This window comes from Astyanax mexicanus, chromosome 20 (genome assembly GCF_023375975.1).
Source record: "Astyanax mexicanus isolate ESR-SI-001 chromosome 20, AstMex3_surface, whole genome shotgun sequence".
In the NCBI taxonomy this organism is placed as follows: Eukaryota; Metazoa; Chordata; class Actinopteri; order Characiformes; family Acestrorhamphidae; genus Astyanax; species Astyanax mexicanus.
Window position 1 is genome coordinate 20,198,626 of NC_064427.1, and position 14,142 is coordinate 20,212,767.

Genomic DNA, 14,142 nt, shown 5'->3' on the forward strand with positions numbered 1-14,142 from the left:
TCCTTAACTGCTGCTGAAGGACCTTCACAACCGGTAGAGGGTCAGAGCTGCTCCATGCTGGTTATGCTGGTGTTTTCCACTGACTAACCTTTACAGAGCACTGAAGGTGACAGGGTGCTGAAAAAAGTTACACTTATATAGCGCCTTTCTGGGCATCCAATGACACTCAGCACACCAGTGAGAAGAGTTCTTATACACAGGGCAATTTAGAGTATCCCATTTACCTGATCTCCATGTTTTTGGACTATAGGAGGAAACCCATACAAAGACAGGGATAACATAACATAGAAACCCCAGCATTGGGAGGCAATCGTGTTAATCACTAAAACAACATGCTGTCCGATCATATTATTATTATAATATTAATGGTACATTACAGGAACAGATGTGGTCAGCACATCCTTACATAGAAATATAAATAATAACATAAAGGTCATATATAACAAATGTGATAATAAAAGGTCAATGTTAGCATAATCAGGTCAAATGAAGTGCATGTGGTTCCAAAGCTGTCCCATATGATTGTGTTTTTCATTAAGTCCCCGGGACCAATTTTTGTATTCTTCGAATTACCCAGTATTATCCTTGCAGCTGCTATTAATCCAACTTTTATTAAAATAAAAAATATTGTTACCCCAGGGGCTTCTATTTGACATCTTATCTATCTACATTAATGAGCATTCACATATCACATGAAACAAGGTACCAGCCCCTGCAGTATATGGCATTACTAATGTAAATCGTTGTCAGTAACGTCCTTTTTGCAAAGCCCCAATTCTGAGTCACTGTATTGAATCAGAATATCTCTAATTTAAATATGGTCGTCTTGCTTTTTTAAGTGATGAACATAAAACTGATTTTCAAATGGATTAAACTATGTGACTTAAAAAAATATATTTTATTTTTTATTGCCTTTTAATTGAGTCTTTTATTCATAGAATAAAATGTGTATTTTACATATTCATGTAGACATAGCTGTATCAAATATCATTACCATCATCATATTAATGTAGTTGATGGACACAAAGCACTGCATTAATGCCTACTTGTGAAAATAAGGAATAAAGAGAGAATAAACCAGGTGAGCTTCCCTTTCAAATCCCACTAACAGATTTTAACACTACTAACTGTACAGAAGGGGACAGATGGCAATGGATTAGAAATTATACCAACAATGGCTTCCTATGGCCGCTAGAGGGCGCTGTAGTGTAATCTGTATTTAACACCCACTGTATTTAACACAAGGTCTGCAAATTCATACTGTGTACTTTATATTATCTTATTTATTTGGAAAGATTGTTATTTAAGGGTTCTTGAATAAATAAATAAAAAACATGTAAATGCTTAATTGGTTATTTGTCTGGATGGATATCGCTGTACAGAACCAAAAATGGTCAGAATTAACATCAATTTTATGTGCCCTAAAATAGAACTCTGTGGGACTCCATAAGATCTTCTAGACAATTGCCAAAAGTTTCTTGCATTAAGATTAGCAACTAAATAATAAACATAGGTTTTAAATCATCCAAGCACCTTATAGGAAATGTTACTTTATAAAACCAAAAACTTTTTACTGATTTTATCAATCAAAGAACCCTGTTTTAGTACTATGTATATAACACATTTACTTGTATAAAACTAATATGCGCTGTATATATTTAACAAAGACAAAAAATATAGAATGTACCATATACCACATATCGCGTCTTTAAGTAAATGAATGAGCTGATGCTCCTTTTGACCACAAGAGGGGGCTGTAGTGTAATATGTAATTTACACTCTCTTTATTCTAGTCAAGGCCTGTAATTCATACTGCATACCATATATTATTCTATTCCTTTGGAAATACGCCTCTTTACGAGTTCTCAAACAGATACAAGAGTTTTACGTATAGCTATACCAACCCAATAACTCATATTAATCCTTAAATTGGTGGTTCTTAGACTGATTAAACCGCTTATTTTTCTTTAAGATGGATAGATAACCTGTTGGACTATATGCATTTTTGAACATCCTTATATGATATAGTTGGTTTTATAAAAAAAAACACAACCACCACTACTGTAGTCAGTCAAATAACCCTATTTCAATACTATTTAGAACCATTTTTACATGTACGTAAAAAATGTAATGTCCATTCCCAAGTATAGTAAGTATTTAAAAGAGCAATGGCTACTTATGGCCACTAGAGGGGACTGTGGTGTGATGTGTATTTAACAATGTGTGTTTACTCAAGCTGAGACCTGCAATTCATCCTGCATACTACTGCATATTGTTTTCTTAATTTGGAGTAAGGCTTAATTAATAAATTAATGAATGCTAGATAAATTATACAAATAAATTAAATACAGGTCTGGAAAAAGAGACCATTTCAGTTTTTGAAAATGTTTCTCTGATTTTGCTATTTATAGACTTATGTTTGAGTAAAATGAACATTGTTGATTTATTCTATAAACTACAGACAACATTTCTCCCAAATTTCAAATAAAAATACTGTCATTTAGAGCATTTATTTGTAGAAAATGGGAAATGGCTAAAATAACAAAAAAGATGCAGAGCTTTCAGACCTCAAATAATGCAAAGAAAACAAATTCATATTCATAAAGTTTCAAGAGTTTAGAAATCAATATTTGGTGGAATAACCCTGCTTTTTAATCACAGTTTTCATGCATCTTGGCATGTTTTCCTCCACCAGTCTTACACACTGCTTTTAGATAACTTTATGCTGCTTTACTCCTGGTGCAAAAAATTAAGCAGTTCAGCTTGGGTTGATGGCTTCTGGTCATATATCTTCCTCTTGATTATATTCCAGAGGTTTTCAATTTGGTAAAATTAAAGAAACTCATCATTTGTAGGTGCTCTCTTAATTTTTTTTCCAGAGCTGTATATTGGACGTAACTCTAGGTAAAGGTAGTCAGGTAAAATGAATAAATATGCCCTCATGTTTTCTGAACTCTATGAATATAAACGTATGTAATGTAAAAACAGAATAATAAAATGAGATATACAGCTAATATATAAGATAATATATAAGTATTGCCATAAGAATAGGACTCTCTGTAATGAGTAGCTGTAAAATTTGTGGCACCATGCCTAATGTCAGGTTCAGTGCCAGCAACCAGTTAATATCAGTAAGGTTCATGAAACTAGTAGAAACTATTTCTTCGACTGTAGAGACAGTTACTCCTACAAAAACAGGATAAGCTCACTTAAATACCCTTAACTTCAGAAGAAACTATGAATAAGCAGGTGTCCCATCACTTCTGTCCACATTTTCTTCTAATACCAAATGCTGGGGGCTTTATTCACCCAAAGACTCTCATCTTTGGGTTTAAATTAATGCCTCCACTGCAGGTCCTGTAGTCATTACTGTCGTAGTTCTTGGAGCTGCTGCTTGTGTTCCTCTGCTCAGGTTGGATTTGGACACTTTTACTGCAGTCATTACTTCACTGCGGGTACTGTACTCTCACCCGACTCGTTTATAACACTGTTCCCTCAGTGCTGGGGTCTGTCCCGGCACAACCAGTGCTGCTAATCTCAGAACACGGCAGCACTCGACCCATAATCTGCTCTGACTCATACATAATACCTTAAATTAAGAGATATAGGAGGTATTAATAGATTACAGTCTATTCAATTCACATCTCATTTACACTCTGTGATCTACATTAGGGTTAGTGTTAAAGGTGCTAAATCCAACATTTTGAACATTAATAGGTCACCAAACAGCACACTTTTATGTAAAAATGTTGTGGAGTAACGATATGCTGAGCTAAGAGTTAAGCCACACCCCTCTGTGTTTGTGTGTGTGTGTTTGTTCACCCTATGGAAGACGAGCCCCTCTCCAAGAGACAAGAAGCTGCACTCCACATGCAAGATGACAGAGTGCAGGACAGGTTTGGAGAAGGTTAATTGAAGGTTAGTTTAGTTTTCCAATGCATGTGTTTAATTTCACCTGCTCAGGTCTGCAAATTAAATAATTAATTAATAATTAAAGATAAAACTCGAATATAAAATTTTGTCCATTGTTGCCCATTTCATTAGAAACACCATCGATATGTACAGAGTGGACTATATGGTTTATAAGCTTTATGTGTGTATTAGTTCAGAGCTAGTGGTGTGTTGTAGGGAGTGTGTGTGTTTAGTAGGGAGGTGGTGCAGTCCCCGAGCTTCAGATTCAGCTGAGGAAGGTGAAAACAGCACCTGCAGTGATAGTAAAGCAGCTGGAAAGGAGAGAGGGAACGGTGTGTCCTTATTATCAGAAACTGCCTCTCTGTGTACGAACAGAGGTTCGGCCTTCCCGAGAACCAGTTCACCAAGCTACTAAAGCCTTTAATCAACAGCTTCAGTTCAGTACACTCTTCAAATAACACCACTTCAAAGAGTTCTTTGACTGAAGCCACAGAAGAGACACTTTTAGTTCAAAACAGAAACATTTTTGTGTGCATATGAATAAACAGTACCAGTCAAGAGTCTGAAAACCCATCAAACATTATGATGAAACTGTGAGTCCAGCGGACAAAGGCACTGCCACAATAAATGCAGGATCGCCATCAGCAGCCGGAGTCTGAGAGAGGACAGTTGGTCATGCTTTCTTTAGGTGGGTACAGTAGGTCTCCCTTTGTGATGCTGGTCAACACAAGTGTCTGTTAGCTGATGTATCAAAACTTTTCTCCAAAGAAAGTGCTGGGTACCTAATAAAAAAAAAAAAAAAAAAAAAAAAAAAATATATATATATATATATATATATATATATATATATATATATATATATATTTTCTTCTTTACAGAATTATTTTGATTTAGACACATTGGAGGATTTTCCAGCATAAACGATTTATGTCCCAGCATCTCAATCAGACACTAGGCCACTCCATACCCTTATTTAGTTTTTTTTTTGTTGCCGTTCCGAGCTGGACCTGCTGGTGTGCTTCGGATCATTGTCCTGCTGCAGAACGCAAGTCTGCATGACCTAATGGTCACAACCTGATGGCTGGACATTCTCAATAACTATTTCAGGGCCAGGTCCAAGCTGGTTTGGATTGTTTTTTTCCCCTTAGTAAATGAAATCATCATTAAAAACGTTTTTGTTGTTTGATTTATCTGTTTTATATACAGTATTTATATAGTATATTTAACATTACTATTAGTACTGGAATCTACACAGTACTGGAAAAATTGACATGCACTCACACACCCCATACCTGCACTACTGCTTATACTTGCACTCTCATACCCACTTTAATTCCCCCTACAACTGTGAACTGTATGCACTTGTTCACTTTACCAGCCTTAAGCTATTATACCTCTATATTTGCACTGATGTTTATACATGTTTTGTTTATACTGGTACTGTCATTCAATCTTAATCCCCCATCACTATTGCACTATTGTCTTATGTCTCTTGTCTCACATATGTCTGTACCTGTGACCTTGTTATATTGTAAATTTAGTGTCTCTCATTCTTTTATATTTCTATTTTCATCTTGCTGTACTTGTAGTAACTTTAGGAAGGAGAGTAACGTAATTTTAATTCTCTGTATGTCCTGTACATATGCAGTTATGACAATAAAACTACTTGATTTGACTTGACTTGATATTTTTGACAAAAGTTTTTTCGGTCTCTAAGACGGCATTGAAACCATGTTGAGTTTGAGTTCGCAGTAATATAACATTATTTAAACATATTTATGCATTTTTAAAGGTTGATTTTTGTTCATTAATATTAGAAGAGCATTAGTAGTGCAAGCAAAACAGCTATTGTTTATTAAATGGGTGATGCGTACCGTGTAAGGAGCATATGTTGTTATTCATTATACCATCATATAGTAATATACAGCTCTGGAAAAAATTAAGAGACCACTTCAGTTTCTGTATCAGTTTCTCTGATTTTGCTATTTCTAGGTATATGTTTGAGTTAAATGAACATTGTCGTTTTATTCTATAAACCACAGACAACATTTCTCCCAAATTCCAAATAAGAATATTGTCATTTAGAGCACTTAGCATTTAGAGAAAGTGAGAAATGGCTGAAATAGAAAAAAAATGGAGAGCTTTCAGACCTCAATGCAGACCTTAATGCAAACAAAACAAGTTCATATTCATAAAGTTTTAAGAGTTCAGAAATCAATATTTGGTGGAATTACCCATTTTTTAATAATAGATTTTATGCATCTTGGCACCATGGTCTCCTCCACCAGTCGTACACACTGATTTTGGATAACATTATGCCACTACTGGTGCAAAAATTCATGCAGTTCAGTTTGGTTTGATGGCTTGTGATCATGTATCTTTCTTTTGATTATATTCCAGAGGTTTTCAATTAGGTCAAATCAAAGAAATCCATAATTATAAGTGGTCTCTTATTTTTTCAGAGCTGTAATATATTATACATAAGTAGGAGAACATTTAAGGAAATGATTACGAGAAGAAGAGATGATAAGAAGAGATTAAACAGACAGACAGAGTTAAGCAGGCAGTTCAGTTCAGGCAGGGCGTAGCTTGGCTAACGCTAACCAGTCAGGACCAGAACGGTGCTGCGTCATTTATTTATTTATTTAATTTCGCGCTTATTTATTTATTTACTTTTCTTCTTTTTACGCCATATAAGGAGAAGGGGCGGGGCTGGGCGGGGCGTAGGCACGTGACGCCGCGAAAGGGGGAGGGAAAAGTAGGGCGGGGCGGAGCTTCATCCGCCTCCGTGAGCCGCGGCGCGGTCAGGTTCTTCTTAAGCGAAGCGGAGACGGTCTCTCTCAGTCAGTGTAACCGGCTTTATCTCGTTAATTTAACGATTTACCGGCGCAGAGCTTTAGGTTTATTTATAGTGCGAGACTCGCGTATTTATTTAGGTATTTATTTCAGACTTTTAGAGCGTATTTTGTGATTTTTTTTGGGCGGGAAATTTTATTTAGTTAACGTTAGCTCATTTTAATTTTTTGAATCCAGCTCCAGCTCGTTCTGAGCGGCTTGGCGGGTTCTGACCAGGAAACGGCGAAAAACCTCGCAAACCGGCGGCTCCCTCTCAGCTGTTTACCGTGGTGAGTAGCTTATACTTTATATTAAATATATTTAATATTTTTAATAGCTGTTATGATTAGTTTCTCCTCGTTTTGGAGGCAGATATGCCGAAGAAAAGACTGAAGTATGTTCAGGCGCTAAAATCAGCTGTATGGCGCGAGGGCGCTGCGTTAGCTTGGATGCTAACTCCATCAACGGATTTTACACACCAGACTAGACAGTCATTTAGTGGACAAAACCGCTCTATTTCGAGTTAATTTCTGTCAGAAACTATCAAATCAGCTTTTTAACGTCTCTTTCTTCGATTTACCGTCGTGTTTCGCTGACTTGTGTGGTTTAATTCCGCGTAGCTTCTCGCTAAAGCGCCAAATTGTGAATGAATCGGCGGGCACGTGTGGCGCCTAAAAGGAACCGGCAGGTCTCGCGCTTTAGCTTAGCTGTAGCATTAGCTTAGCAGCTGCGCCCATATAGGTTAATTTAAAGAGGAAGTGTATTTTTAATTTAATGGAATATTTTTTTTGCACCCAGGTTTATGTAGCGTAATTTATACTTATTAAGATCAACAGTCACAAATCTAAGTTATATGCTTAACCTATAAGAGCTCAGGCATCGTTTCTAAATATGAATGGCTAGCTAACAAGTTCAAAATTTAATCAGATAGTAGTTATAACGTTAACTAAATCCAGTGGCTTTAAATATTTTAAGGTAAAAATCATTGTGTGACACAAATGACATAACTGTTATTAATCATCTGCGGAATTGTATTTCCATTCCAGTCAACAAACCATCATGTGAGCTAACCTAACTAACTAATCCATATCGTATCTGAATAGTATCTTATAAGCATGTCTCTTCCCAATACAATAAGGTATACAGTACTTTCAATATAATATGAGATACAGAAAAGTAGATGTAAGTTACGTCGTAGAATAAATTAACTGAGGGGACTCTCAAGCTCCAAAAATGTTTTCCCCTAGAAATGGACGTGTTACCTGAAGTGTTAAGTGGTTAAATGGTTAAAACGGTTCTGATAAAGCAGAAAATACATTGGTAAATAGATCTAGCTACAGTAGTTTTATTTTTTAGAACTAACGTTAGCTCTAAAGCACTCCGTTACATTCTGTAAATAAGGTCAAGTAGTGATGCTCTGAAGAAGTTCAGTATATGACACTTGGGACCTCACAACGTCATGAGTTAAAGTGAAGGAACTGAGTGCTGTAAAGAGCTTGACACATGTCACAATGAGTTATTTTGGGTTAAAACTGCATTTCACTTTTACAATTTGGCTAGAACTAGAATCTCTTACTCTCTCGCATCTAAATAATAGCTGGATTTGCTTCAATACAATGGCAATTATAAAATGATTTTATTAGTATTTGTTTACTCGTATGATCCATCTTAATTTCTCCAAGTGATCCAGGATATTTAACGTGACAGTCTGTACATTTTTGGTGAGAATGTGTAATTGCACCGCAGATGCAAAAAAGTATTTAAAGTAACTCTCAGGAGAACCCCTGAAATAACTAGAAGGAACTTCTGTTGTGAGAAATAAGCAGCTTTATGGAAACCCTTCTTTAAATGTAGGTTGGCTAACTAACTAGTTAAGTGGGTTAACTATGGTAGGTATTAAGGGTGGGCAGTACGCTAGTGACAGCTTAGGCACATTTAACAGTGAAGAGTAGTAAATACGGCAAAATTTAGGAAAGGCTTTTTGTTAAAATGTCAGTATGTTAAGGCATCTGTTTAGTACAGCGTTCCTCATTTAAGATGGTACTTTTTATGGGTCTTTATAATGACACAGTGGGGATTTGTCATTGTGGTTGGTTTTGAGGTCTCATAGAAACGAAAAATGGTAAACAAAAGATGTGCCTGGATCTGTTACACAAGCCTAAGCAAAAATGTTGGATATACTTTATTCAACGTGCTGTTCCTGTAGCATGGTAGTGTTTGTGTGTGTGTGTGTGTGTGTGTGTGTGTGTGTATGTGTATATATATATATATATTATTTTATTTTTTTTTGTGTGTGTGAATGTTTAATTATCAAGTTATCTACTATTAATGAGATTTTTAAGTTGTGTACAGTTATTATGAAAGTGTGATGGGCGGGGGAAACCTAAGCGGAACCAAAGATCAAAAGAGGAACCTAAACTTTTCTTTGCTTAACCGGAGAGTGATGTTACCTTGTTAATAGTGTATACATAGCGTTTAAAGTAGGGTCTTGTGTCCTCTGTACTGGTGGCCGAAGGTTTTGTACCGTTTGATGTAAGGGCTTTGATGAGTGTATGCAAGTTTTAGAACCTCAGAGAATTTTTTGGTACAGCTCTTACTTCTAGTTCATTCTTTAGCAGGGAAATCACTAGAAATGCAGAGAAGTGCGGGACTGCAGCAGGGATGGGAAATGAGTGGTTGAATGGCATTGTTTGCGTTATCTACTCAATCACCATTTAAGTAGCAATACAACGGATTTCCATTTATGACTTTAAGTGTGTAGGGAGTGCAGTGAAAATGAGACTGGGTTATACTTTATCTGCTAGCAAATTCCACCAGAGGGTTCAGTTGCGCAAGCTCAGCTGACTACAGCTCACAAATGAATGAATGAATGAAAAGAAGTTGAAATACTTCATGCAGGCAGATTTAATCCAGAGTATTTTGTAATATTTGACAATGTAATGTTACATCATGTAAGAGGTATTTGTAAGTCTTCATCATTCTTCTGGTTTTGTAAAGACTCGTCTGTTTCTTATGGATAGTGGGGGGCATTTGATACAAATGCTAATGGCAAAAAAAGACCACCCTGATCGCATGTGGCTTTGTTTGCTCTATCGCCTGAGAATCCATCATATTAATGTGTAACACAATTCCACGTAGCAAAGAAGATCGTTTGGATGAACTTGGTGAACTTGCAAAGGCTGGAAAATGATCTCCCTGTGAATTAGCAGTCCTATGACTTGGCGGTTTGGGTTTGGCTGGACACAGTTTAGAGGGAAATTACACCAATTGTTGTTCAGATCTTTGTAAATCATTGTTTAAGATGTTAACAAAGACATTTTAGTGGTGTGGTGTGAAATGTGCTGTTCTAGAAGGCTATGGTGATGGGAACAAAAAGCCAAAATCTTCTTGAAATGGGCTGTTCCACCACAGTTACCCTAATGTCCCTCATTCAATGAGTGGAGACATTTTATTCAAAACTGTAAAAGCTACAGAACTGCCAAGAATGTCCCACAATTGGCTGAAATGGACAAAATTGGTCTCAATGTTTCTTAATTTTAGCCAAATAAGAATAGTTTCAAATTGACAAACAATATACTGTAAAAGCCACAGAAAAACACCCTGTAGTGAACCTCAGGCCTTTTTAGAACTGCGTTTGCAGTGTTTTCTGAGGATCATATTAGTCCAAAACTATGGTAAAGCAAAATCTTGAGCATTTCATTTCAACAATTTCATGTTACAATATTCTTTTAACACCTCCAAGAATGTGATTTTATATGGTTTTGATTTGAACATTTTATGGACTATTATGCTTTAGTTTGAACCCACTCTTGTCTAAGAGGTACAGGACAAAGGTCAAAAGCAAAGTTGCTTATACAGAAGCAGCTCTTATTTTGAATTTGCCACTATTTTACTTTTCAGCCACATTACTATTGCATAAACTCAAATTAGTGTCTATTCACTGGAGAGTTTGAATAGTAAATTAAATGTGACTATTTGCATTGTGAGCCCTGGCAAGCCTGGGTGAGAACACTGGGTTTCATAATCACTGCTGTGAGGAAATCAGTGTTGAGTTTCTCTGTAGTGGAACATTTCACATGAAACCCCACTCCTGAATTACTGTTTACATCAAGGACACTGAATCATTCAGGGATTGTTAAACAAAAATCAGTGAAATTCCCCTTTAAGCAGAAAAGTATAGGCTACAGTTATTGTTATACAGTCTTGCAGAATAAACACTAAGGTACCTTGTTACTTTCACTGTTTGTGAAAAACAATTTCCTTTGCTTAGTGTGTTTGTTTTTATTGCTCTGTAGGCTCAGGTTTTGCCCCAGACGTGCTATTTCGATGAATGGCGAGGATTTTGTAATTGTGTTAGATTACAGGTTGGGAAATTGTTTATTATTTAACAGCGGTAGGTGTGGAATGTCACATGATGATGAGGAGGAGTGGAGGCTCGGGGGGGTCTGCAGGTTTGCGTTTCCCCTCCTTTTACTGGCACAGGGTAGGTCTCAGGTGGCGCCTGGGCACCATGTAGTAGGAAGAAGCTGAAGAACCTGCCCTGGTCAAACCATAGACTTTACTTTGGGTCTAGGCCTAGGCCATGGAATTTCATGCTCATCCATGTTAGACATTTGTTTAGATTAGGTATGGGTGATATGGCCCTACAATAATATCCCGATTTTTCAGGACATATCTGGAAAAACTGAAATCTTACTCAAGAATATATTAGGGCTCTGTATTGTCAAGAACTGTGTGATATGCCTCAATGTACATGGGTTACTAGAGGTGGGATAGTCTATTACAATATATTGTATTGTTTTCATTTGCAATATGTTATGGGTATGGGGCGGCACGGTGGCGCAGTGGGTAGCACTTCCGCCTCACAGCAAGACGGCCTGGGTTCGATTCCCGGCTGGGGCGACCCGGGTCTTTCTGTGTGGAGTTTGCACGTTCTCCCCGTGTCTGCGTGGGTTTCCTCCGGGTTCTCTGGTTTCTCCCTACCGTCCAAAGACGGCACGTTCAGGCTAATTGGAACTTGGTTGGAAATTGCCCCTTAGGTGTGAGTGTGTGAGTGAATGTGTCTGTACTGTTACCGACCTACGAGTCCTCTTCTGAGGACGAGATCATAGAACCTTGTTATTACACGTTACCTTTCCTGCCACGAAATAGCTGACGAGCTGATGTGGCGTTAAACTCGACTAACCTGACCTGACCTGACCTGTTATGGGTATGTGGTGTCAAATATCAACATTTATATTAGAACTGGCACTCTAAACTCCCTCAGACTCGCCTCCAATTTGACTTACTGAATTTACTGATGCATCAATAGCTTGCTTATTACTTTAAATGTGCTATTTGATTACAAATTTTAAAAAAAGAAGCACTACAAACTAAATTGTAATTGCTTTTAAATATTTTAAGAATATTCAGATTAATAATTAATTGTAAACTTTTTGTAATTGTAATTTGTAAACTACAGTAACTTCTCAAGTCTCTAACCAAGACTGGGGGAAGGGTCTTCTCTTGTAGGGGGGGGGGGTGATGAATTAACACTTGACCCAACCTCAGAGCAATCAGCCAGCCACTCCAGGACAAGAGAAAAACTCTGCTCTGAATATTCAGACTGGCATCCAGTTCTAACCTGTAATAAAATCTAACCTCCAATAAAACGCTGATGGCGTTCTTTCGTGAGAGGAAGCTGCTCAGCCGTGGTTTCAGATAGGAAATACCAGGAAATATGTGTTTGCCCCACAAGCCTTCGATTGCTCAATTTTGTTTTTGGTACAGCTGGTGCTTTTGGAAGCAGACAACAAAGAGCAACCTGCCCCGGGCCAGAGATTTCAGACTTAAAAAAAAAAAAGCGCTGCTTTGTACTTCTGTAAATATAAGAGTTTCATTGTGGAGAGAATATTTCAGTGTTTAGGCTTGGACAACTATTGTAGATTTAATTTACGTTTGTTATTCAATATATTACATCTTGGTCGCCTTAGTATGGTGAAAAACACATTAGTTTAATGTTTACAGCAGAACAATATTTTGTGATCTAAGCAGTGGATACTATTAAAACTTAGTCTGTTGCTCACCACTAGCTAAAATGTCTTTATAGCAGCTGTCCCTAAGATTTTTTACGTTTATTTTCTGAAGATATTTCTTTTAATTTGAAAACCGAGAAGTGGGTAATAGTATCTGTGTCTCGACGCTATCATCTAAAAGTGATGTGGTAGGTTGTTAGATCTTGTATTTTAATATATCTTAAGTTGACCAAATTAAAAAGTACTCCTTCATGCTCTGTGCAGTGAAGTTGCATGTAGTTATATGAAGTTTATTGTATTGTGGTGTTTTTTTTTTTTTTTCTTTTCTTATTTATTTTGTATCTACCTAAACTTGCATCCTTTATTGGCAAATACAACTTGAGTTACTCATGGGTAAACAGTTACGTAACACGGGGAACCTTCCCTATTTTTTTTCCCTCTCTTTCTCTCCTTTTCAGGAATGAGCTTCCATTCACCCATCCTGTCTGTTGCACAATGGATGTCCGTTCCGTCTGCCTAATCACCCAAACCAAAACACATTGTAGCAGCACTAGTCTATTCAGAGGATAGCAATAGCCCCCTCACTCCACCCTCTCCCTCAGCATTACACATCAGTTTAAACACAGCAGTGCAGATACTCTTGCTGGCGTCTGGATTGCTTTAAATTGCTGTTTTAGCCGAGGGCGAAGGTAGGTAGGTTTGGGGCATAAAATTTAAAAACATTCAAGACTTAAAAACACTAGTTACCTCAGTTATTTAAGCAAGTCTAGTGCGCTGTTTGAAAGAAGGGCTTAACTAGATTTTGGAAGTTGCTAGAATTAAGATTGTGAAGTATACACTTAATTTATAACTTGAAAGTAGACAAATCTATTGCACACAATGGTGTCGACAACTTTAGCTACCATAACCATGATGGCCACCGCTGGGGTGGCCACCCAGATGCCACTGACCGACTACATGTGGCTGCTGATAGTTGGTTTCATCATAGCCTTCATCCTGGCCTTTTCCGTGGGCGCCAACGATGTTGCCAACTCCTTTGGCACAGCGGTGGGCTCCGGCGTGGTCACCCTGAAGGTTGCCTGCGTGCTTGCTACTGTGTTTGAGACCCTGGGTTCGGTGATGCTTGGAGCCAAGGTCAGCGAGACGATACGGAAAGGAATCATCGACGTCAACATGTACAACGGCACCGAGCATGTTCTGATGGCTGGCTCTGTTAGCGCCATGGTTGGTGAGTGGATCTGATTCTAAGATATCTAATTCCGTATATTGTTTTTTTTTTTTTATATACCTACATTGCATCATATTCAAGTGCTAGATTATAGGTAATTAAAAATGTGGACAAAGGAAAGTCTGTCAGTAATAGTGGTATTCCTGGGGGAAA

General features: G+C 37.4%; 3 protein-coding genes across 3 annotated transcripts in view; 2 read left to right on the forward strand and 1 right to left on the reverse strand.

Moving 5' to 3' along the window:
• Positions 1 to 14,142, forward strand: part of kcnn2 (potassium calcium-activated channel subfamily N member 2) — a 259,379-nt gene that overhangs the window by 139,305 nt on the left and 105,932 nt on the right. The window lies entirely within an intron of this gene.
• The window catches only part of LOC103023969 (prenylcysteine oxidase 1), a 121,947-nt gene that overhangs the window by 38,780 nt on the left and 69,025 nt on the right, over positions 1 to 14,142 (reverse strand). The window lies entirely within an intron of this gene.
• slc20a1b (solute carrier family 20 member 1b) overlaps positions 6,705 to 14,142 on the forward strand; it is a 29,897-nt gene continuing 22,459 nt past the window's right edge. The window contains exons 1-2 of the mRNA XM_007257805.4: positions 6,705 to 7,037; positions 13,220 to 13,989. Coding sequence (XP_007257867.3) covers positions 13,641 to 13,989 — 349 coding nt within the window. The 5' untranslated portion in view covers positions 6,705 to 7,037; positions 13,220 to 13,640. The remainder of the gene's footprint in view (positions 7,038 to 13,219; positions 13,990 to 14,142) is intronic.